General features: G+C 41.3%; 2 protein-coding genes and 1 pseudogene across 4 annotated transcripts in view; all 3 read right to left on the bottom strand.

Annotated features, from left to right (window-relative positions):
* Nucleotides 1-2,063: 2,063 nt before the first annotated feature.
* The window catches only part of LOC120563334 (E3 ubiquitin-protein ligase TRIM21-like), a 32,703-nt gene continuing 8,137 nt past the window's right edge, over nt 2,064-26,629 (bottom strand). Inside the window, exons 2-5 of one of the 3 annotated variants that reach the window (XM_039807439.1) lie at nt 5,897-5,943; nt 5,339-5,501; nt 4,331-4,414; nt 2,064-4,196 (exon numbers count right to left, since the gene is read on the bottom strand). In XM_039807439.1, the coding sequence (XP_039663373.1) occupies nt 2,898-4,187 (1,290 nt within the window). In that variant the 5' untranslated portion in view covers nt 4,188-4,196; nt 4,331-4,414; nt 5,339-5,501; nt 5,897-5,943 and the 3' untranslated portion in view covers nt 2,064-2,897. Of the gene's footprint in view, nt 4,197-4,330; nt 4,415-5,338; nt 5,502-5,896; nt 6,017-26,629 lie in introns of those variants that run through there. The other 2 variants (XM_039807437.1, XM_039807438.1) reach the window with 2 other exon arrangements.
* LOC120563332 lies at nt 9,370-10,835 on the bottom strand (annotated as a pseudogene).
* LOC120563333 (E3 ubiquitin-protein ligase TRIM21-like) lies at nt 14,389-15,699 on the bottom strand. The gene has a single exon (XM_039807436.1). The coding sequence runs from the start codon at nt 15,697-15,699 to the stop codon at nt 14,389-14,391; it is 1,311 nt and encodes a 436-aa protein (XP_039663370.1).

Here is a 26,629-nt window from a genome sequence, read left to right as displayed (position 1 = left end):
TTGTGGTTTAATCCTGCCATACATATTGGTAAAACATCAGTGTATTGGAGGCAGTGGTGTTCAAGTGGTGTATGTACTATAGGAGACCTGTACAAAAATGGACAATTCATGTCTTATGAGGAATTATTGCGTCAATTTAAACTTGAAGGCAAACAACAGTTTTGGAAATACTTACAAATGAAAATCCCGAATTGGTAATTGTTCAGAAAATGATATTTTGGCATATCTGAATGTGCCACAGGAACGCTGCACGACCTCACAATTTTATAGACTAACAAACTACTCAGTAAGTGGTGAGTCCTCTAATGTAAAATTGTTATGACAGAGAGACCTGAGAATAAACTTTACACAGGAGAAATGGTTGGGGGTACTAGCAGACTGTGGAAAGTATTTAAGGGAAGCATGAGGGAAGTTCACACAATATAAGATCATGCATAGGTATTATCATACCCCTGTGAGATTACATAGAATGAAATTGATGAATGATAATATGTGTTAAAATGTAAAACAGAGGTAGTAACTTGTCTTCACTGTGTATGGGAATGTGCATTAGTGAGTCAAATTTGGGTCAAAGTTGTGGATTGCGGCTGCAGGATCTGGAGCTCACTGCCCGCTTCCTGGGAGCCAAAACCGACACTACGCTGCTGGAGGCCCGGGCCGTACTGCTGGGACGGCTGGAGGGAAGGGAAGCCCGGGAGAACCAGAACCAGGAGTCAGCAGAGCAGACTGTCACAGCTTGCTGAAGTTTAAATCACAGGTTTCCTAAAGGGAGTCTGGCGGGACTCGGACTGTGGACGACGAAACATGATTTTATGTCTCGTTAAATAAATAACTACATGCAGAAATAAATGAATGAAAAGTGGAGGAGTGAGCCTGGACAATTCAGTCTGTTTAAACTTCACTTTGAAGCAGAACCTCTTAGTTCAGAAGGGTGAAGTTTCTGTTTGGACTCAGATCTGTGAACTGATTATAATAAATATTCTTTTTATAAACACATGAATTAGTCTCTTTGTTTTGTTTGTTACTGCACATGATGATAAAGCTACACTTTTAAATCACAAACAAAACTAACTTTAATATGTATGTTCGCTCTTAGGAAGGAGACAAATGATCAGATATTAGAGTTGATTAAAAATAGACTCAAATAATAATTTACTATTTTGCGTTTTAATGTGGAAACATCTTGTATAAACTCAGGTGACTGGCTCTTACATCACATTGTATTGCATGCTTGCTGATGTACAATGTAAACTAATGCAATTCAAATGTTTAAATTAATTAACATGTATTTTCAAATATGGATAGTCACACTATTTTGCATGCAGCAGGCTAGGCTAAGGTAAGTAGCGATAGTTCATTTTAAGTTTACTTAAGTGGAAGAATGTGACTAATAAACCTAGGCCTACTAACACCAGGCATTACATTGTGAACATTGTGAACAGGTAGATTATATTATCTAGGAGTCTCTGGGTCAAGGCGAGGCTGTGCTCCAAAACGTATGTGCTGGCCGAAGAGGAGTCCTGTGTATCTGCGCCACTGAACTCTACCTATCGATCTGCGCTCGATTGCTCTTCCTTCATCCTCCAAGTACCCGGATGTCTGTCTCAGTAACTTGAAATTGAATTTGCTGATCTGAATCTGAATAGTGAGAACTGAATGTGAGGATATATAGAGAGTTGAATTTTCAGTGAAGATCAAATTGTATTGGAATTCAGTTACAAACGAATAAATTCAATTTCAAATTATACTATTCAGATTCAGTTTGTCAATGCAATGATTCAAATTAAACAATACAATTTCAAATTATGTGATTCAAATTCAGTTTTTCAATGCAATTATTCAAGTTTAGCAATTCAAATTCAAATATAAATGATTCAAATTCAGTTTCTGGTGGCACATATTTCAGCCCATACGTTCAAGTCCGTTCACACATTGGCAATACAACGTGATTAATACATGTATAAGCTCCACATAGTACATTTGTAAGAAACAATAGCTTCAAAATTGTTGAAATATGTGCCTTTACTTTCACATGATATCAAACAAGTTATGATAAAACATCAACAAAGGTCCTTAAAGTGAGCCTCGATAAGCACCAGAGATGAAAGTCCAGTGTATTATGGAGGGTAGGTACATTTTATGAGCTAAGTCAAAAGCAGCTAAGCAGATAAAAGAAATTCAAAAAAGCTAAACAATAAAAATCACAACCCAATAATTTTATACATCTTAACAAAAAATATGGATTCAAATAAACTATAGTAAGTAATAAATGCACTTTAAAAATTGATTAGAGAAAACATTCAAAATATGAAAACTGAGCATAAACAGCCAAGTAGCTGATCTTTCTGTAATTTAAATTCTGTCTGAAGCAGCGTCCTTTTCATTTAAAGTTGAGCCGTTCCACAACTTTACTTTCTAATCAGCTCAATATGAAATTTAACTCGTGTGAAAATGGAGAAATCTGTCTCCATCACAGTGTGCTGAATAATCTGTCAGAAGCTCCTGTTTACCATGTACCCATGGTTGTACAGACTACTATCACTGGATTAATTTGATACTAAAAAAAAAAATTTACTTAGGCACGTTCTTCAGTCCCTTTTTCATTTAATGGATTCACAATGAACATCAGAGATAAAGTGGCCTCAGGAAAAGAAAGTTACAATGAATCATGTACATGTTTCATGTCTGTGTGTTCACATTTCACTGACTTATGAATCTGAGAAATTGCCATTTTAACTTTAATTGACCTCCTGCAGTATCTTTGCCTCCCTTTTTACCCTCTGGATGAATTGGATTAGGATCTCATTCTCTACTAAGAATCTAAAGAAATTATATGTAAACATTTATGGCATGAAAAGAAAATTAATCTTTTTTTCAATATATAATTTTTGTTCTACTTATTGGCTGACAGGAGAGATGATCAGAGGGGAAGAATTTTTACCACCATACTTAGGACTGGGACTGAAGAATGGGTAGAGTTTCTCAGTGAAGGAGCAGCCAGTAAAGGAGTAGATAAGAGCTGCAGCATCAACGTCATAAAAGGAGACCAAACCCTCATCATAATCCACAAACACCCCCACCTTCTGAGGCCGAGACTTTAGAGAGAGAAGGACTGCAGGGTCATCAAGAGCTTTGTACTCTTTCTCATTCCTCAACCATATCGCCCAGTAACCATTCTGAGGGCTCAGTGTGATTTTTCCCTTCCTGTTGATCGACTCTCTGACCACTCCTAAATCCCACTCAGTCTTCCCTTTAACCTGAACCTCGTAATAAAATCTTCCTGAAAAGAAACTCTGCTTTGCTAAGACAACAACACAATTATCAAATCTCTCTGGCTTGTCTGGGAGATTCTTCCTCACATCACTAAATTTAACTTGTTTTCCATCATCAGACAGGATGAGCCAGGGATTAGCTGTATCAGGATCAAGAGTCACATCCACGGCATACTGCTGGACCCTCTTCAGATCAGACTCAGGGAGCAGTTTCATGATCTGTTTACTGAGTTTCTCCTGCTGAGCCACATAGAGTTGCTCCACCTCAGTGCTTCTCTTCTTCAGCTCAGAGATTTCCTGTTTCAGCTCTCTGACGAAGCCTTCAACCAGTTTCTCTGTCCTTCTTGTCTTCTCTTTGATCATTTCGATGAGCTCAGCCTGGCTTCTCTCAACAGACTCCTTCAGAGCGGTTAAGATCTGTCTGTTTGTTTCTTCCTTACTGAGCTCCATTGAGTGTTTGATCTCCTGGATCATCTGCAGAATTTCAGCCTGTGTCTTGGACAGCTCAATCTTCTTTGCTTCATATTCTTCTTTCAGAAGAAAATCATGTTTCTTATGTTCTGAAACCATCCAGGAAATGAAGACACACATCAGACACGCCAGGAAGAACATCCAGGTTTTCCTCTTGAGTCCTAAGTAGACATCACGGGGAACTTCTTTTGCTTTCTGTTGAGCTGACTGTCTGAACTTAGCAGTCATCTCAGAGATCAAAGTATTGACCTGCACCGCAGGTTTCGTCTTGAAACCTTTTCTACAGGTAGGACACTGACACGGGACATAACTATCCCAGTGATCAGTGATGCAGGTTTTACAGAAGTTGTGTCCACATGGTATGGCGACTGGATCAGTAAACACATTCAGACAGATGGAGCAGAGAAACTGATCTGTAGTCAGCAGACTGCTGGCAGCAGACATATCGACACTCTGAGGACGAAAAGTCAAAGTGTATGTTACACTTTAAACTTAATTTGGCGACTGTCATTATGAATGTAAGTAGAGCTGAATCTTTGTGTCAACGCTAGTTGTTATACACAGTGAATATGATCATCTGTACTCACCAGTGTTGGTTAGAGAAAATCCTGAAGAACCCTGTTCAATTTCCTTGACAGAGAAAAGAGAAACTGGTCTTGACTGCAGCTCGGCTGAAGGCAAATGTTCAGTTTTATCTGATAATATACACTAAAGTTTTCCTCCTTCTTGCTCCGCCTCTTGTACAGTACTCATACTTTTGTACTTTTATCATCAACATAACTTCTGGTAAAAGATTAATTTAATCCCATGGAACATACCATTACAAAGTAGGTCAGTGAAAGATATGGGAAAATGTATTGTATCTTTAGTGCCTTTTATGACCCAACAATGATCCAAAGTTCAGCTCAACAGACACATTGACAATCTGAGTCACAGTTTAGTCATGTTGCACTTTAGTTAGGGGTTCCAAACCTGAGGGGACTGGGAGCCAGCGAATGCAAGGCAATATGGCTCTCAGTACCAGCGGTGCTGGGAACTCAGCTGACATTGGTCTCTCCCATTTGCGCGTAGACTTATTTCTCAAAATCGCGAAATGTGTAAAACCTACTTTTTTCTACCTCCTGTGGTTTTCACCCAATCTGCCTGAAACATTGCATAAATATCTTCAGATGGGCATAAAAAGATTTTTGCTCAGTTCAGAATTGCGCAAATTACGAATGAACAAATTTCTGTAGATAGCAACCAAAACAAGAACTTTTGAATATCTCGTACAAAGTAAATGCTATCAACACAAAACTTAAGTTTCTTGGTTGCCATGACCCTCTGAGGCTCTGGACTAAATTTGGCGAATATCAGCCATTAGGGGGCGCTACAAATATGAAAAGCTTATATCTCATGAAGGGTTCATGCGATTTTATACAAAATTTGAAGGTATTATCCAGGATTTGTGAACGACTTTACCGGGTAGATGTACAATGCTTAATCCACCTCACATACCAAAAATTATACAAGTGGATTACCAGGTGCATTATAATAAAGGCAGATGCATTTTGGACTATAACTCCCACATTACACATCAAACATTTTAATCTTACATCCACGCGTTCCTTGAATGAAGCTGAATCACATGACGTAGGCCATGCCCATTTCCGCTGCAGATTTGTTGTCCGCAAAATGTTCAAATCCTACTTTTTCCAACTCCTCCTGGGATTTTCGCCTGATCAGCCTGAAACTGTGCATAAGAATCATCAGATGGACCTGAAAAAAGTTATGATAAGAATTTTGCTTAGTCAAAAAATTTGCAAATATTTGAACAAACACATTTTTGCAGCTAGCAACCAAAAAAACTTTTGCATATCTAGTCCAAAGTAAATGCAATCAACGCAAAACCTAAGGTCCTTGTTTGCCACGATGGCATGGAACACACCGAACAGACTCAACTCACCGACCTCGCCAGACTGTCCAACGGCCGATAATCGGGTTGGTATGTCAGAGCCTTAAGGTTCTTGTTTGCCATGACCCTCTGAGGCTTGAGTCATAACTGCTTGCAGTTCTGGTTTAATTTGGCGACTGTCGTTATGAAAGGGTATAGAGCTGAATCTTTGTGTCAATGCTGGTTCTTAATTTCAGTAAATATGATAATCTGTACTCACCAGTGTTTATAAGAGAAGATCTGAATGAACTCTTGACACTTCTTGACCTAAAATGGAGAAACTGGTTGTGACTGCAGCTCTGCTGAAGACAAATGTTCTCTTGTCTATGATCATCTGAAATTGAAGCTCTCCTCCTCATGCCGTGTTGCTCTGCCTGCGAGCTTTCATCACCAGTCATTACAGATAGATAACTCTTGGTAAAAGATTAACGCCAGTAAAAGATTTTCAGAAACAAACTATCTACTATCTAGTGCTTTTATGAGGACACAAAAATCGTCCAAAGTTCAGCTCACCGTTTCCTATATATGCGTCATGTATATGCGTCAGCATCAGAAAATTATTGATGGACCTGTATACTCTTTATACTTCATACTGTCAACTTTTGCACATACCTGCGCAAAACTGTAACCTACAGCTCTTTTATTTTTAAAACCAAATTTTTTGGTTATAGAGTTTAAGTGTTTTTTATTTATATGGCGAATCTTAACAAATTTTGTCTGAAGAAGACCCAGTAGGGTCGAAACGTTGCATTTATATTAAATATGGGAATTTAAAGCAGTTTTGCGGACATTAGATTTTTTTGTTTATAGAATCTTAACAAATCCCAGTGTATAAAACTTCAGAATAACGATAGGATTGAAAGTGGAAGGTTTGGTGTATGTAGGTGCTGCTGAAGTGGACATTTCTGGCTCAGAGTCTGAGAACAAAACCTTTAAAGATGTGGATTTAATTGGAAAACTACAGACATTTTCAAGACCCTATTGGTAAAACTATAATACAGAAATTGGTAACCTTTATTGAAGAGATCCTTGAATATTTTTCAAAATAAAACATGTTTTGATAAAGTATGTTATGTACATTATTGATGGTAGTTTGCTTCTCAAAAAGAACTATCATTTAATATTGAATTTATTACATTAAAATTTACATTGTATTACAATAATGCATTGTCACAAAGCAACAAAAAAAAACAGACATTAGCAAACTCCATTTATAAACTTTACTAGGGCTGTCAACAAATATTTAAAATTTGAATTGTAAAATAAAAACAGACATTCCAATAGTGAAAAGTGGAGATGTTGATGAGGTTCTATCATGTGGCTGGCGCTACCGGACATACAAAAAACAACAAGGATAAAGAATAAGACGCCTTAAAGACAGCAATGAGAATGTCTAACTGGAGAGACAACTAGTTTTAGGAGCTTCTGTCGGTAAGAAGTGACGCCGAAATCTGAAGACAAATTTAAGGAATGGCGGGATACTTGGTAGTTCGACCAAATTACAAACCAGATACATGATCACAGTTTAATCCACATCATGTCCTGCCTCATGCATGCTCCAAAAAGTGGGACAGGGGTCTACAGTGTTTAAAGTTTTATGTTATACAGGACATTATGTCAGGCACTCCCTGACTTCAGACAATACTACTGGGCAGCTAATTTGCAGAAACTCCTATACTGGATGAGTGATGACTGCGCCTCACTGGCTGTCTGGGTATATTTGGATAGGGCGAGTTCACACCTTTCACTGCGGTCGGTCCTCTGCTCTCAACTCCCTCTGCCTTCAACATCTGTGGGCACATGCCTGATTGTATCCTTCTTGCTCAAGATCTGGATTTAGGTTAGGAAAAACTTTGGCTTACAGGGCCCTTCAGTCTTGACCCCACTGCTCAAAAACCATGTCTTTACACCTTCAAGTTCAGACTTGGCATTCAGGGCCTTGCACAGTAATGGTGTCGTTGGTGTCAAAGACCTATACAAGGATGGCATATTTGCGTCCTTCACAGAGCTCTCTTCCCTTTATGACTCATGTAAGTCACACCTCTTTCGCTTTTTCCACATTAGGGACTTTGTCAAGAAGACATTCCCCCACTTTCCAAACCGCTCCCCCGACACCCTGACTGATTCCCTCCTGGCGATAGAAATGCGTTTCTGTTTTATATGATTTGCTGTGCTCGGCCTCCGCGAACCCTCGTACTTTGACTAAAGCTGCATGGGGTGGGGGGGGGGGGCGATCTGAACGGACCAGCAATGGGACCGTGTCCTGGCCATGGTTCACTCTTCCTCCATATGTGCTCGTCATGGCCTAATATAATCCAAGGTCCTTCATAAAGTCCACTACAAAAACGCAAAATTGTCTAAAATATACCCCACTGTCTGGGATGCCTGTAACAGGTGTAACCAGTCTCCTGCCAACCATACTCATATGTTCTGGTCTTGCCCTAAATTAACAAATTTCTGGATGACCATTTTTGACACCATGAGTAGAGCCTGTGATCACATTATACCCCTAGACGCTGACCTCCCTGTTGCACTGAGGCGGACCCTGGCGTTTACATCTCTGCTAGCCCAGAGACTGATCTTGCTCAACTGGAGGTTTCCCCCGCCCCCTACACACGACCGTTGGATTAAAGAAGTGCTCGACAACTTGAAGCTTGAGAAGCTCAGATCATGTCTGAAAGGCTGTATCTCGACATTCCTAGAGACATGGAACCCTTTCCTATAATTAGTTGACTCCCTCAGCTTATTTCCTGACTTGGAGGACTGAGTTCCTCCTAGACCCCTCCACTCGATGTCAGCTGCCTCCCCTTCTCTCTCTTCCTGCATTTCTCTTAATTAGTTTATGTACTTGTTTATCTGTTTATTTTTCGTCTTTTGGATGTTGTGCTGGTGTGTGTCTGTGTGTATGGGTCTGTGTTGTCTGTCCCCATCTGGTTCGGATCTGATCTGGGTTGGGTTGCGGGTGGGTGGGGATTTGGTGGGAATTGACATGCTGTTTCAAGTATCCTTCGTTCACCTTTCCCTGTTTAACAGATGTCATATATTTGAAAAAGTAAAAAAAAAATAGAATTGTGGGAATGTGACCCCATATGAACATGATCTCAAACAAGTTATCAACAGCCAAGTAGCTGATCTTTCTGTAATTTAAATCCTGTCTGAAGCAACGTCCTCTTACTTTAAAGTTGAGCTGTTCCTCAACTTTAATTTCTAATCGGCTTGGCATGAAAGTTAACTCGTGTGAAAATGGAGAAATCTGTCTCCATCATAGTGTGCTGAATAATCTGTCAGAAGCTCCTGTTTGCTGTGTACCCATGGTTGTACAGACAACTATTACTGGATTCATTTGATATTACGTTTTTTTTTTTTAATGCTTAGGCAAGTTCCTCAGTCCCTTTTTTATTTAACAGATTCACGATTAACATCAGAGATAAAGTAGCCTCAGGAAGAGAAAGTCACAATTAATCATGTACATGTTTCATGTCTGTGTGTTCACATTTCACTGATTTATGAATCTGAGAAATTGACATTTTAACTTTAATTCACCTCCTGCAGTATCTTTGCCTCCCCTTTTTACCCTTTGGATGGATTGGACTTGGATCTCTTTCTCTACTCAGAATCTAAAGAAATGATATGGAAAGTTTTATGGCAATTAAAGAAAATGTATCTTTTTTTAATATATCATTTATGTTCTACTTAGTAACTGACAGGAGAGATGATCAGAGGGGCAGAGTTTTTACCACCATAGTTAAGACTGGGACTGAAGAATAAGTAGAATTTTTCAGTGGAGCAGCCAGTAAAGGAGTAGATAAGAGCTGCAGCATCAACGTCATAAAAGGAGACCAGACCCTCTTCATAATCCACAAACACCCCCACCTTCTGAGGCTGAGACTTCAGAGATAGATGGACATCAGGGCCAGCAGCAGCGAGGTACTCATTGTCATTCCTCAACACTATCGTCCAGTAACCCTTCTGAAGGCTCAGTGTGATTTTTCCCTTCCTGCTGACCGACTCTCCTACCACTCCTAAAGTCCACTCAGTCTTCCCTTTAACCTGAACCTCGTAATAAAATCTTCCTGAAGAGAAACTTTGCTTTGCTAAGACATTAACACAAGAATCAAATCTCTCTGGATTGTCTGGGAGATTCTTCCACACATCACTATCATGTACTTGTTTTCCATCATCAGACAGGATGAGCCAGGGATTAGCTGTATCAGGATCAAGAGTAACATCTACTTCATAGTGCTGGACCCTCTTCAGATCAGACTCAGGGAGCAGTTTCATGATGTGTTTACTGAGCGTCTCCTCCAGCTGAGTCACAGCTCTCCTCACAATCCCCTCATATGAAGGTGGACGGACATTGACTTCTGTCCAGTCCTTGGTGGGTGGAACAGTTTTCAGGGACATGAGCTCTGGAGGAGGTGTTTGTGGTCTTCAGACTGTAAGAGCTGCTCCACCTCAGTGCTTATCTTCTGCAGCTCAGAGATTTCCTGTTCCAGCTCTTTGAAGAAGCCTTCGGCTCTTTTCTCTTTTGTCATCTGCTTCCCTAGGGTCATCATCATGAACTTGGCCAGGCTTCTCTCAACAGACTCCTTCAGAGCAGTGATGACCTGAACACCTTCTGCTATCTCTCTGTCAGCATCTTCATCACTGAGCTCCACTGAGTGTTTGATCTCCTGAATCTTCAGTCGTCTCTTCTGGATCAACTGCATAATTTCAGCCCCTGTCTTCCACAGCTCAGCTTTCTTTGCTTCATATTCTTCTTTCAGAGGACCAACAAGATGTTTCTTTTGGTCTGAAACCATCCAGACCATGAAGACAAACATCAGACACACAAGGAAGAACATCCAGGTCTTCGGTTTGGTTCCTGAGTAGACGTCAGGGGGAACTTCTTTTGATTTGGACTTTTGTTTTTCTGAGCTGCTGCTGCTTGGAACTGATGGAACTGAGCAGTCATCTCAGAGATAAAAGTGTTGACCTGCAGCTCAGGTTTTGTGTAGAAAATCTCTCTACAGTTGGGACACTTATAGGGAACATTAATATTCCAGTGTTTAGTGATACAGATTTTGCAGAAGTTGTGTCCAGACTGGATCAGTGAACACATCCAGACAGATGGAGCAGAGAAACTGATCTTTAGTCAGCACACAGCTGTCAGCAGACATATCGGCACTCTGAGGACAAAAGTCAAAGTGTATGTTGCACTTTAAACTTGATTTGGCGACTGTCATTATGAATGTAAGTACAGCTGAATCTTTGTGTCAACACTGGTTGTTATACTCAGTGAATATGATCATCTGTACTCACCAGTGTTGGTTAGAGAAAATCCTGAAGAACCCTGTTCAATTTCCTTAACAGAGAAAACAGAAACTGGTCTTGACTGCAGCTCTGCTGAAGACAAATGTTCAGTTTTATCTGATAATATAAACTAAAGCTTTCCTCCGTCTTGCTCCACCTCTTACTGCAGCTTTGTACGTGAGCTTTTATCATCAACATATGTTCTGATAAAAGATTAATTTAATCCCATGGAACACACCATTACAGCAGAGGTCAGTGAAAGATTTATTATTGTAATTATTGTATCTTCAGTGTCTTTTATGAACCAACAGTGATCCAAAGTTCAGCTCATCGTTTCCTCTATCATGTGATTAGCTATCAGCTTTTTTTGTTTCAGCATCCATTTAGATCAGACTAATTGGTTAGTTTACAGTAATGTACAAACACACAATGTGATATTACAGTAACATCATACAGAAATACGACTTTAAAAAAATTTTTTTTTTTTTGCCCCCCAAAAAAACCACAAAATGGGTGAACACAACAACACAAAAAACCCACCCCCCCCCAACCAACCCACCCACCCCCCCCCCCCCCCCCCCCTAAAAAATTATATCCGGTGTCGGGTCGGGGGGGAGCAGCTCCAGCAGGGGACCCCAAACTTCCCTTTCCCGAGCAACATTAACCAGCTCCGACTGAGGGATCCCGAGGCGTTCCCAGGCCAGGTTGGAGATATAATCCCTCCACCTAGTCCTGGGTCTTCCCCAGGCCTCCTCCCAGCTGGGCGCGCCTGGAACACCTCCCTAGGGAGGCGCCCAGGGGCATCCTCACCAGATGCCCGAACCACCTCAACTGGCTCCTTTCGACGCAAAGGAGCAGCGGCTCTACTCCGAGCTCCCCACGGATGACTGAGCTTCTCACCCTATCTCTAAGGGAGACGCCAGCCACCCCCCGGAGGAAACCCATTTCGGCCGCTTGTACCCTGGATCTCGTTCTTTCAGTCATGACCCAGCCTTCATGATTCATAGGTGAGGGTAGGAACGAAAACTGACCAGTAGATCGAGAGCTTTGCCTTCTGGCTCAGCTCTCTTTTCGTCACAATGGTGCGATAGATGGAATGTAATACCGCACCCGCTGCGCCGATTCTCCGACCAATCTCCCGCTCCATTGTCCCCTCACTCGCGAACAAAACCCCAAGGTACTTGAACTCCTTCACTTGGGGTAAGGACTCATTCCCTACCTGGAGAAGGCATTCCATCAGTTTCCTGCTGAGAACCATGGCCTCCGTTTTAGAGGTGCTGATCCTCATCCCAACCGCTTCACACTCGGCTGCGAACCGATCCAGTGAGTGCTGAAGGTCACAGGCCGATGATGCCATCAGGACCACATCATCTGCAAAGAGCAGCGATGAGATCCCCAGCCCACCGAACTGCAACCCCTCTCCAGCCCGACTACGCCTCGATATCCTGTCCATAAATATTACAAACAGGATTGGTGACAAAGCGCAACCCTCACCTGAAACGAGTCCGACTTACTGCCGAGAACCCGGACACAGCTCTCACTTTGGTCGTACAGAGATTGGATGGCCCTGAGTAGAGACCCCCTCTCCCCATACTCCCGCAGCACCTCCCACAGTATCTCCCGGGGGACCCGGTCATACACCTTCTCCAAATCCATAAAACACATGTAGACCGGTTGGGCATACTCCCAGGCTCCCTCCAGGATCCTTGCGAGAGTGAAGATCTGGTCCGTTGTTCCACGACCAGGACGGAATCCGCATTGTTCCTCCTCAACCCGAGGTTCGACTATTGGCCGAACCCTCCTTTCCAGCACCTTGGAGTAGACTTTACCAGGGAGGCTGAGAAGTGTGATACCCCTGTAGTTGGCACACACCCTCTGGTCCCCCTTTTTAAAAAGAGGAACCACCACCCCAGTCTGCCACTCCTTTGGCACTGTTCCAGACTTCCACGCAATGTTGAAGAGACGTGTCAACCAAGACAGCCCCTCCACACCCAGAGCCTTGAGAATTTCTGGACGGATCTCATCAATCCCTGGGGCTTTGCCACTGTGGAGTTGTTTGACTACATCAGTGACTTCCGCCTTGGAAATCGACGACAATCCCCCGTCATCCTCCAGCTCTGCCTCTAACATAGAGGGCGTATTAGTCGGATTCAGGATTTCCTCAAAGTGCTCCTTCCACCGCCCTATTACCTCCTCAGTTGAGGTCAACAGTGTCCCATCCTTACTGTACACAGCTTGGATGGTTCCCCGCTTCCCCCTCCTGAGGTGGTGAACAGTTTTCCAGAAGCACTTTGGTGCCGACCGAAAGTCCTTCTCCATGTCTTCTCCAAACTTCTCCCACACCCGCTGCTTTGCCTCTTTCACGGCAGAGGCTGCAGCCCTTCGGGCCCTTCGGTACCCTGCAACTGCCTCCGGAGTCCTCCGGGATAACATATCCCGGAAAGACTCCTTCTTCAGTCGGACGGCTTCCCTGACCACCGGTGTCCACCACGGTGTTCGTGGGTTACCGCCCCTTGAGGCACCTAAGACCCTAAGACCACAGCTCCTATGTATGGTCTGTGCTATATAAATTGTAGCAAACAACCCAAACAATTGACCCAACTCAAGCAACCTTATGGTTGGGTTAAAAATTCAACCCAGCATTTTTTATAGTGTATGAAATGTAAAAGACAACTTTATTGTCAACCAGTCACTATACAAGTACGCAGTATAGATGAAAGTTAGTTTCTGTCGGGCAAATGATGCATTTAATATATAAACAAGGCATACAAGTTGTTACAATTATACAATCCTTAAAGATTTCATGACAATCTGATAGTTGTTGAGATAGTTTAGTATGGAACGACAGACTGACATCAAACTAGTTATAACAAAACATGAACAAAGGTCTTTAAAATGTTGAAAGTAAACTTTATTATGTAAGGTAGTTACATTTTATGAGCATTTTATAAAGAAAGGTGAGCAAAATGAAAATATTTCCGAGAAGCACAACAATTAAAATCACAATTAAAAAGTTTAAATGAATACCAACAATTTTCCAAAATATGGATTCAAAATTAGTTGGAAAACTTGAAAAATAACCCATGAATTACTGAATACACTTTAAACTGATGAGAGCTAATATACAAAATATTAAAAACAAATTTGCTGATCTTCCTGTAATTTAAACACTGTGAATCGCCGTCCTTATATTTTAAAGTTAGCTTAGTTTTTTCCTCATGAAGAGCGACTTGTTCATTGACTTTTAATCAGGTGTGAAATTTGTGTGAGATTTTTATGTGAAAATGGAGAAAGCTGTCTCAAAAAAGTGCACTAAATGTCAACTGTCATGATAAAAAAAAAAAAAAAAAAATTGATTCTCATGGATGTTCTGCAGCCTCTTTTTTTCTACGATTTCATAAATGTAACATTTTGTTCTACTCAGTGACTGACAGGAGAGATGATCAGAGGGTCAGAGTTTTTACCACCATACTTAGGACTAGGACTGAAGAATGGGTAGAGTTTCTCAGTGAAGGAGCAGCCAGTAAACGAGTACATCAGAGCTTCAGCCTCAACGTCATAAAAGGAGACCAGACCCTCCTCATAATCCACAAACACCCCCACCTTCTGAGGCCAAGACTTCAGAGACAGAAGGAATGGAGGGCCAGCAAGATCTTTGTAGACATTGACATTCCACAACCATATCATCCAGTAACCATAATGTGGGATCAGTATGATTTGTCCCTTCCGGTTGACCGACTCACTGGCCACTCCTAAAGTCCACTCAGTCTTCTCTTTAACCTGAACCTCGAAATAAAATCTTCCTGAAGAGAAACTCTGTTTTGCTAAGACAACAACACCAGTATCAAATCTCTCTGGATTGTCTGGGAGATTCTTCGTCACATCACTATCATGTACTTGTTTCCCATCATCAGACAGGATGAGGTAGGGATATGCTGTATCAGGATCAAGAGTCACATCCACTTCATACTGCTGGACCCTCTTCAGATCAGACTCAGGGAACAGTTTCATGATCGGTTTCCTGAGTTTCTCCTGCTGAGCCTTGTAGAGCTGCTCCACCTCAGTGTTTCTCTTCTGCAGCTCACAGATTTCCTGTTTCAGCTCTTTGTTGAAGCCTTCAGCTAGTTTCTCTGTCCTTCTTGTCTTCTCTTTGATCATCTCGATGTGCTCGGCCTGTCTTCTCTCGAAAGACTCCTCCTTCAAGGACTCCTTGACAGCGGTTGAGATTTGTCTGTTTGTGTCTTCCTTACTGAGCTCCATTGAGTGTTTGATCTCCTTCTGGATCATCTGCAGAATTTCAGCCTGTGTCTTGGACAGCTCAAGTTTCTTTGCTTCATATTCTTCTTTCAGAGGAACAAAATCATGTTTCTTTTGTTCTGACACCATCCAGGCCATGAAGACACACATCAGACACACCAGGAAGAACATCCAGGTTTCCAATTTGGATCCAGAGTAGACGTCACGGGGAACTTCTTTTGCTTTCTGTTGAGCTGACTGTCTGAACTTAGCAGCCATCTCAGAGATCACATCATTGACCTGCAGCTCAGGTTTCGTGTTGTAACCTTTTCTACAGGTAGGACACTGACACGGGACATCAATATCCCAGTGATCAGTGATGCAGGCTTTACAGAAGTTGTGTCCACATGGTATGGTGACTGGATCTGTGAACACATTCAGACAGATGGAGCAGAGAAACTGATCTTCAGTCAGCAGACTGCTGACAGCAGACATATCAACACTCTGAGGACAAAGAGTGAAAAACAAAACTGTTATTATATTAATGTATTAATAGTCATATGTAACATGTTAAGGCTTACAAAAAAAACTCTTAGGTTTGCACCCAATACGTGTGTGCCCAACACGGTCTCATGGCAGTTCATGAAATGGAAAGAAAAGGACACATCACATGCTGGGACACGATCCCCGGTTTTCTGGGTGAAAGTCCTTTGTTGTTTCACACATTCACCCCAACCAACCTCAGCGGATTTTCGACATTTCATACTACTCTCTACCATAGTCGTGCTGTGATTCACGAAAGATGCTTCCCATTGAAATACATTAGTTTAAAAATCATGCTGACCACCGCGACAAAAACAAGAGAAACGTGTCTGGGTACACCCATCCATAGATTGATCCATAGATAAATAACGTAACCATTTCACAAACTGCCGTAAGACTGGGTTGGTGTGCCACCCTTATACTTTAGCTCATTTTCATAACTAATTAAACGTTTCTCGTAGACACTTGTGCAAGGCATCGTAGCACTCAGCAGAGAGTTCCTTTTATGGTCACAGTTTGCTAAGAATCTTTCATAACTCATGAACTGTTTATCATTCATTGCGTATCGTTATTATTATTATTTATTATTTGCACTCTTTTCAATGCCAGGAAAAAAAGTCGAACTCGTATCTAAAAAATGCTCAGCCATCTAGGACAATGCCCCGTCGGAAGTCTCGCTTTACTAGACTTTCCTCCACAGCGCTGCGGAGGAAGGTCTGGCTAGTCCGCACAGCATTCCTGGTTGGGAGAAAAATGTACTCTGGTTTATTGGTATTTCTTTAAACCAATCACAATCGTTTTGGGCTGTGCTAAGCATTGGACGGAGCCATGGTGCCTCTGCTAAATAGTCTCAGGAAGGAACTTGTTTTGGTGGAACATGTGTACGTTCAAAAGTAGTTTTAGTCGTGCGACAGAAAACTTAGATTGGACAGATAGTCTAGCTAGCTGTCTGGATTTACCCTGCAGAGATCTGAGGAGCAGTTAACCATAGTCCTCAGACATCCAGTGGAGGTTAGAACGCCAACACAAAGAAAGAGGAAGGGGACGGACATCATGAGTGAAATCTGGTGGAATTTCCGTCAGCAACAGCGCAATACCGAATGTGAAACATCGAAGATATGGACCTATGCCTCATCGGTTACCCCGACCCGTGGGGAGATGCAAGGGCCCGTCCATCCCTGTTTGCAGCTTTAATGAGTTTGTGATCTCAATCGATAGTTTCAAGTCTTCTTCAGAACAGCATGATGTAAATTATGGTCCCTTTTATTTTAAAACAGACAATAAAGCAGGGGATGCTTTAGGACCTGTTGATCAGGACAGAGGCTTTGCGATGCTGACCATGCTAACACTGTGGACATTAAAATAGACTCAACTTGTGTTTCCGCTGTTGTCCGTGTTTTTATCTTAAACTTTGACCCTCTCACTGTGTGTTTTCACTTCAGCAAAGTCAACTGGAACATTTTGGTCGCCTATAAATGTAGTGCGTTAAATCTGAGGGCCTGTTGTCTGGACCTATGGTTGTCTCTATGGGGGTGCCACAAGGCTTGATTCTCGGGCCGACTCTTTTCTTCCTATACATAATGTGGCTCTTGCTGCTGGGAACCTGATTAGCATTACCACGCTTAATGGGTTGGAATTAGAAAATGTGGCCGTGTACAAAAATTTAGGTGTCTGGTTAGACAGTTCCTTCTCCTTCATATGTTGTTGTCACGTTTAAAATGACCAGAGGCCTGCACTACGAATCAAGATCAACATACCCTAGATTTCTTTCAGTTACCCGGATTCACCTAACCTAACAACCGCGGTCCCACATAATCTGTGTCACGACGGTGGTTATCAAATTGTTCAGTCAACCCAGGGTTTCCCAATCCAGCAACGCGCGTTCACATAAAAGAGGCGAGGTTTGCACATGGTGACCAATCGCAAACATGATTTTACAGTCGCTGCTTCATAAAACAGGAAGGAAAGATGGCAAAAAAATAGCCGACGCCCGCAAATCACAAGGCTTATCAATATCACTTCCCCATCAGTCAGGCACAAGATCTGACCATAATTACACTTGTGCTTTCCATAAACTGTCATTGCTTTAGCCGATTATTTCAGTTGCAACCCTGGCAGTGGTAAGCGATCGTGAGAGAAAATAAAATATAAAAACATAATTCAAACCGATGTATGCATTGGCAACACACGGCTCAAGAAGCCGATAAATAGTCTATACATAATTACTGCCGCTGAAAATCTATCTTTCATAAAAATACCCATCAGGGAATTTTAACTGGGTTGTCGGTCTCTAAAGGTTTTAACTTTTCTGAGCGCACTTCTCTCTCTCTCTCTCTCTCTCTCTCTCTCTCTCTCTCTCTCTGCGTATCGAGCTCCACCTGATCTTCTAAGAACGGTGACGCCGTTATCAACCCAGTATTGATTGGTCGGTAGGAGGTGCTTTTACCAGTTGATCTCTAATCTCCAACATAACCTGCTCCTGACCAGGTTAGGTGTTCAGCATAAGTTACCACGGCGATTGAACCCGGTAACAATTGATCCACTGTCGTTATACAGAAAACCCCGGGTTGAACCTGAAGTTAACCCCAAATCTTGCTTCGTAGTACAGGCCTCTGAAGAGATCCTGTGGAGGATGGACACACTAGAAGTCAGTTCACCTGCAGAGCTGAGCAAACTTCACCAGCTGTTTTTGGCTGATAGAAATCTGAAAGATGTAAATTCATAATGTTAAATGCAATGAGACTTTTGCACAAGAGACAGTTTGACTTGTTAAACACAGGTGCAACTATCACAGCAGAGTTGTCTCAGTCCATTCAATGTTTTCAGGTTTCCAGGAGGAAGAAGCTGCCTGATGGTGCGTGAGTACGTTGGTGTCAATACCCGATGTTAGTCGAGTGCAGATGTGAGTTGCGCATGTGTCACTTTGCGACAATGTGAGTCGAGTGCAGATATGAGTGCATTACTGTAAATGCAAACATGGTATTTACTTAAAAATAGTAATTTGACCTTAATGAGTTTTTATCAACCTGCTATTAACACTCGCTTTTAGTAAGTTACTTGTACTTTGAGGATGAAAAGTCTTACTAGCTCATTCTACTTGAGCTGGATTCATTTAGAAAATGTAAGTTTTTGAACTGTTGGCATGCGCAGATCAGTCCTCTCTATGCTAGACGGCACCTGTCACATCATGCCCGCAACTAGGCCTGGCAAACTCGATTCCTTTTTAGGATTCGGGTTATTCTGAGTCACTCACTAAACTGATCTGGGTTGTGCGAGTCACTTGAATCACTTGAGGCAGTATTGTATGCTACATCCAAGGCGAGCTTTTGATTTGGATAAAATGCCATGTTTTCATTTAGAATCTTTTAATTTTATTTGGAAAACGTTATATCCATAAATGTAAATGGTCTGAAAGAAAACCGAATATTCATTTAAAAATGACATGGAATTATATTTTGTAACTTTAATAGGACCGACAAATAAGAAAACCATCTGGACTCTGAACATTTACAATGACTTACAACCTCTTTAATGTAAATTCCATGCGCCCCTTTTTCATGTATGTACTGTATGTATGCATTTCATGTTTTCAATGTGTATGTGTATCTGTACTTGAATAATAAAGTTTTGTGAAGACAAAAAAAAACATGAGTTGTCTGCTCGACCTAATTGCATTTTAATATACTACATTTACTACTATACTACTACTAGGCTACGTGCAGAACATTGTGTGTTATTTCAGAAGTAAAAGAATGGCTTTTGTTGTGGATTTGCTTTACTCTGAGCTCAAGGAGAGATTTCACTCGCTCAACTGAATCAGATCCACTCATATAGCCGGCTGATTCGCGCAAGAAAACTCATGAATCACCAACAACTCACGAGTCAACGAGGGCTTGTGAGTTCTCGAGTGAATCCCATGGTGTGCGAGCTTCCAGCTCTGAGTCTGCGGGTCGGGACTGTCTCTCTGCTCACTCAGGCGCTTGAGTTGACTTGTGGAGTTGCTGTTGCCTACGAAATTGTAAGTTATAAAGCTTTTTGCAGCTAAGATGGCTAGGAATAGTAGAAGCTAATGTTGCAAGAGGTTTGTGTGTGGCGCTGTTATCATTTTAGATTGAATTGTAGTAGGACTAAACTGAACCGGGTTAATGATGCTAGAGACTCGTGATTCGTGAGTCAATTTAAAGACTCGGGTTAAAGATCCGAGTGAATCGCGACTCGAACAGGTCTACCCGCAACTGACCAGGTGGAGCTGGACCTCATTGAGCTGGACCTAAACATCGCTTCAACGGCAATTATTTTCAACATAACAGTGATTCTTGTGCTTGGCACACTCATTTGGTGAGTAAATATTTTACCCTTGTGCAGACCGTTTTGTAACAATCCAGTGTGAACACATATTTAAAGCCATATTCTCTAATAACATTACACTAAAATTGAATGTTTTCGAATAGGATAAATTGCAATGCTGAAGAATGTGTTTGTCTTTGTAGTATACAGCGAGAGACGAGGCCCTAGAATGCATCACTGTTGGTGTGCGGACAGTTATCGGTGAAGATAGTCCTCACAAGGGTCAAAGCTCAGTGGACCTCCAGCCCATCTCCACTGCCATCATTCTGGAGGGAGGTATTGTCATGGATCATATTAAAAACTTGCCTCAGGCAGTTTGTCTGTTGTTTGGGCTTACATATACATTGCATTTGGATTACCAAAAATGCATGGCAAATACACTTAACAGCATTGCTTTGCAGCCATTAATGTTCTCCTGTTATCAGAGAAAGTTTGATGCTTTCTTGCAACTGTTCTCGCTTATTTACGTTATTTAAGTTGTTAGTTGTTATTAGATGATAATGTCAGAAAAGAACCTAGAAAGGTTGTCCTGTTTACATTTGTGTTTTGGGAAAACTTTAATAGTTGTAATGTAGTACAAATGCAAACCCCAAGGAGTGATGTTTTTCTCTGTGTTGGTTTAATCCTTGGACTGCTCACTTTGGGACACAAAAGCATTTGTTGTTCTTTCAGTTTTGATCATAAATGCAATGATTTCGCATGCACTAAAGTTCTGTAGTTATCAGGTATTTACCTGTTTAATATTGGGAGATTGTTACGTGCATAGAATTAGCTCACAGAAATGTGGTTTTACTTTTTATTTATTTTTATATTTTTCCATGTCATTTTCTACAGTTAAATCAAACCACAACTTTGTTGCTTAGCTGCTGTTTTGTACTTGAATGTGCATTGAATAAATGTTGTAATGCAGCTGAATCAATCCAGTGAGTGTTCTTTTAAAGTACACTGCCGGTCAAAAGTTTTAGAACACCCCAATTTTTTTTGTTTTTTATTGGAAGTTTAGCAGTTCAAGTACAATGAATAGCTTGAAATGGTACAAAGGTAAGTGGTGACCTGCCTGAGGTTAAAAAAAAAGTAAGGTTCCCCAAAACTGAAAAATAATGTACATTTCAATATTTTACAAAAAGGCCTTTTTCAGGTAACAAGAAATGGGTTAACAACGTAAAGCTGTTCTGCAGCAATGGAGGTTGATCAAGCTTTGAAAGTTGGTGCTACCAATTCCCACGTGTTCCAACTTGTCTGGATTACTTACAACCCCCTCTGTTTGTATAAAAGTATTGTTGGAACACACTGTGGTACCGTACCCTCGTGAGCATTATTTGAACAGTATTGTACTGCAGAAAGTAGTGTGTTGTTATAAAAATGGTGGGAAAAAGGCAATTAACAATGGAAGAGAGACAGACCAACATAACACTTAAGAATGTTGGTCTTTCCTACAGAGAAATTGCGAAGAAAGTTAAGGTGTCAGTGAGTACAGTATTCTTCACCATCAAAAGGCACTTAGAAACTGGGGGAAACTATGACAGGAAGAGGTCTGGCAGATCCAAAGCCACAACAGAATCAGAAGACAAGTTTCTGAGAGTCAACAGCTTGCGTGATAGGCGGCTCACAGGACAACAGCTTCAAGCAAGGCTTAATAGTGGTCGTAATAAGCAAGTCTCAGTTTCAGCTGGAAAGAGAAGACTTGGAGCTGCAGGTTTGATAGGTCGAGTTGCAGCAAGAAAGCCATTGCTAAGACGTCAGAATAAGAAAAAGAGGCTTGCCTGGGCCAAGAAACATCATCAATGGACTACTGAAGACTGGAAGAAGGTGCTATGGACTGATGAATCAAAATTGAAATCTTTGGTTTATCATGCAGGATTTTTGTACGCCGTCGAGTAGGCGAAAGGATGGTTCCTCAGTGTGTGACATCTCAACTGTCAAACATGGAGGAGGAAGCATGATGGTCTGGGGCTGTTTTGCTGGATCCAGGGTCAGTGATTTGTACAGAGTGAAAGGCACCCTGAACCAAAACGGCTACCACAGCATTTTGCAGCACCATGCAGTACCCTCTGGTATGCGCCTAGTTGGTCAGGGGTTCATCCTACAGCAAGATAATAATAATAATAATAATAATAATAATAATAATAATAATAATAATAATAATAAATTGAATTTATATAGCGCTTTTCATGGACTCAAAGTCGCTTGTGATGATAATGATAATGACCCAAAACATAAGTCCAAGCAATGCTAGAACTACCGTAGGAAAAAAGAACAAGATGGTAAGCTTAAAAACATGGAGTGGCCAGCACAGTCACAAGACTTAAACCCCATGGAGCTGGTTTGGGATGAACTGGACAGAAAAGTGAAAGCAAAGCAAACTACAAGTGCCACACTTCTGCAACAGAGTTGGGAAGAACTTTCTGAAGAATATTTGATTTCCATTGTAGAAAGAATGCCACGAGTGTGTTCAGCTGTTACATCTGCCTATGGGGGTTACTTTGATGAGTCAAAAATGTAGAATACATTTTGGTTTATAAATTGATTCCATGATTTCTTTTTTAACTTCAATTGTTCATTTGTTCTATTCTTTCATTTCATAGTACAATAAGACATTGAACTGCATGAATTTCAATAAAAACCTGAAAAAATTGGGGTGTTCTAAAACTTTTGATCAGTAGTGTATATGTTTGTGGTGTCCATCCATCCATCTTCATCCGCTTATCCGGTGTCGGGTAGTGGGGGGAGCAGCTCCAGCAGGGGACCCCAAACTTACCTTTCCCGAGCCACATTAACCAGCTCCTAATGGGGGATCCTGAGGCGTTCCCAGGCCAGGTTGGAGATATAATCCCTCCACCTAGTCCTGGGTCTTCCCCGAGGCCTCCTCCCAGCTGGACGTCCCTGGATCACCTCCCTAGGGAGGTGCCCATGGGGCATCCTTACCAGATGCCCGAACCACCTCAACTGGCTCCTTTCGACGCGAAGGAGCAGCGGCTCTACTCCGAGCTCCTCACGGATGACTGAGATTCTCACCCCTAACTCTAAGGGAGACGCCAGCCACCCTCCTGAGGAAACCCATTTCGGCCGCTGAAACCCATTTCGGCCGCTTGTACCCTGGATCTCGTTCTTTCGGTCATGACCCAGCCTTCATGACCATAGGTGAGGGTAGGAACGAAAACTGACTGGTAAATTGAGAGCTTTGCCTTCTGGCTCGGCTCTCTTTTCGTCACAACGGTACGATAAATTGAATGTAATACCGCACCCGCTGCGCCGATTCTCCGACCAATCTCCCTCTCCATTGTCCCCTCACTCGCGAACAAAACCCCAAGGTACTTAAACTCCTTCACTTGGGGTAAGGACTCATTCCCTACCTGGAGAAGGCACTCCATCGGTTTCCTGCTGAGAACCATGTTTGTGGTGTGTTTGCCTTTATTAGATAATAACAGCAAAAATAGTTAAGAAATGGGGGAGAGAAAAGGCCACAGGTTGGACCCAAACCTGGGCAGCTGCAACAAGGACCCATTTAAGGAAATTGGTTTCTTTAATTTAAGTGAACTTGAAAAATTAGTGAGCAAAACTAAGTGTTAAGTTATAGTTATTTAGTAATTCTAAGTGGGGTTAAATGTATATCAAGCAATCCACACAAAATGAAAAAAATAGGTTAAAAAAAAGCATGGATATTAAGTTACATGAACATAAAAAAATGTGTTACTGGTACTACTTGATTTAGTACTGCAAACTTAAAATAAGCAAGCTTTTCTAACTCACTAATCTTAAGATTACTTTGCTTAAATTTTTTGAAGCAATGAGTTTGCATTCTTTTTTTTAAGTAAGGGAAATAGCAATAATTTATTAGCCACTGAATAATGAGATAGGTACATTACATATCAGTCATTTATTAGAGACTTCTGTAATGTCAATACAATTAAAATGGACCTACATGACAAAGGCTGTCACTTGAATGGCGTTTTGAGCTAACGTTAGCAATCAAACAATCATAGATAGCTTGAACGTTTTTGAAATGATTTCCATCTTCTGTTATTGTTTATAAAGAGAAAAGTTTATTATTTCATGGATTTCACAAATCCATGAAATGTGAGCATGCGCAACTCACATCTGCACTCGACTCACATTGGGTAGTGACAGGGGTTTGGATCTCTCTGACCAACATCTTCACAACTACACTGACAGAAGTAGGACTACAGATGCTGCAAAACTTTCTTCTTCTGTTTCCTCAACATTGCAGTGGTGAATAGTTTCATCTGGTTGGAGTGCTCTCAAAGGAGAGGGGTGACACCTCCACCTCATCTGGAGTTCAGGAAGCAGCTGGGGAGTCTGTTGCTTTGTCAGTTGTTGTAGTTTATTGCCGATGACGCTGCTGTGAGCTCGTAGTTGCTGCTGTTGCTACAGTCAAGCTGCTGACACTTGACTCCTGTGTGTTCAGAAAGATTAGTGGCACGCTTCGACTTGAAGAAAAGTTGCATTAAAGGTTTATTGTTGCACTTTTTCAAATCAAGGCGATATTATTTATAGTTTTTAACATTTTTTGTGAGCCCATATTTACTGTTAGTTCCACCAAAAACCTTACACGTCACTGATAAGCTGCATCCAGAGGCTAAGATATTAAAGCGCCCATATTATACTCATTTTCAGGTTCATAATTGTATTTTAAGGTTGTACCAGAATAGGTTTACATGGTTTAATTTTCAAAAAACACCATATTGTTGTTGTACTGCACAGCTCTCTCTACCTGCTGTAGATCCTCTTTTCACCTGGTTTCTGTTTTAGCTACAGAGTGAGACCTCTTTTCATCTTCTTCTTCTGTACTATCTTTAATTGCACTCGCACATGCTCAGTAGCTCAGATGTAGATCATGTCAGCTAGCTAGCTCCATAGAAGTAAAAGACTCCAACTTCAGTCAGTTACAAGGCAGGATTAGCTGGGAGACTTCTAAATGAGGGCGCACATGTAAGTAGTTCTTTTGTAGATTATGGTGAACTTGTGTGTGTTGTAGCAGTGCTTTGCTATTGAGAACGAGGTACCATGCTAGTGTTAGCATTAGCGTTAGCATGCTAATGCTACGAGCTAACGGTTGCGGTTAGCCAGCTCATTTCGGATTGTGACGTCACAGTCCGAGCCGATTTTGAACAGCTCACTAGGAGACTGAAGGCAGGACACATTCAGAAACCGTATCTCACTCAAAACAGCATGGATGGATTTTTTTCAAAGTTTGTATGTGTGTGGAAGCACCAGAGACACAAAAGAACACCCCAAATACCAGAAAAAGTGTTTTTTTCATAATATGGGCACTTTAAGATATTTTCGGCAGGGGGTGCTAGGGTGCTGGGGGGTCCACGGTCCACGTAGAGTCTAAAGATACTATGTTACACAGGCTCTGTATTCTGCAGGCCACTCTACCTCTGTCTCCTTTTAAAAACTCACTCGCCCCTCCCCTCCATGAAGTATACACACTGAAGATGAATTAAATAATTTTAAAATTACTAAAAATATCCCCTCTCTTCATCCCACACCCCAAACATGACATACAAAATGTTGTGGAACAGAAAGAACAACCAGAGATATTTATAAGCTCTCATTTTACAGTCATTGCAGTTTTAAAGCTTTGCCACCAGGGGGTGCTGCAGCACCTGCACCTAAAATCCATTCACACATTGGCAATACAAAGTGATTAATACATGTATAAGCTCCACATAGCACCTTTTTAAGAAACAATAGCTTCAGAATTGTGGAAATATGTGCCTTTACTTTCACATGATCTCAAACAAGTTATGATAAAAAATTGAACAAAGGTCCTTAAAGTAGGGCTGGGTGATATGGAGAAGATCAAATATCACGATATTTTTGACCAAATACCTCAATATCGATACTGCAACGATATTGTAGTGTTGACTGTTGGTGCTTTCACAAAATATTTACTAGGGCTGTCAAAATAACGCGTTGATTTTGATTAATTAATCTGAGAAAAAATAGCACGTTAAAAGAAAATAACGCAGATTAATCCATTCCATATTGACCTTTCACCCAGAGCCGTTCTGACTGTAAAATGAAGGAGGAAGATGAGAGAATGCACAACAGAAACATTGCTGCACGTGACACTAGTTAACACTACACTCAACAACAGGTAACGTTAGCCTTCCACTAGCTAGTAGCTGGATTAAAAACGATTAAAATACTGACAGCTAATGCTAAATGGTGTAAAGTTTGACTGTGTTTCTGCCGTTGTCGGAAAAACAGAGACGGAGACGGTGCATTCAATGAAACTGGTAATCTACAGCCTTGCGGTGAATTCGTAGTTATTGTAAAATACCCTTTTGAACCCTTTTTTATTTCCTCAGCATATTAGGTCATATTGTTGATTGTTATATATGTGTGGTCATTATTTGAACAGTGAAAATAATAATGAAAACAGTTTTTTTAACTTTAATGTCACTAATGCTGATTATTCATTGATTCATTTGAATTTACATATTTAAAATACTTTCACAGCAAAAATTGCAAATCACAGCCCTAATATTTACACAATGAGATTTTT

The sequence above is a fragment of the Perca fluviatilis genome, chromosome 8, assembly GCF_010015445.1.
Source record: "Perca fluviatilis chromosome 8, GENO_Pfluv_1.0, whole genome shotgun sequence".
Lineage (NCBI taxonomy): Eukaryota > Metazoa > Chordata > Actinopteri > Perciformes > Percidae > Perca > Perca fluviatilis.
The sequence above is the reverse complement of the archived record's forward strand: the minus strand, read 5'-3'. Positions and strand labels throughout refer to the sequence as shown.

What these genes read in the sequence shown, in the direction of transcription:
- LOC120563333 (XM_039807436.1), bottom strand. Translation starts at nt 15,699, where the DNA reads ATGTCTGCTGTCAGCAGTCTGCTGACTGAAGATCAGTTTCTCTGCTCC.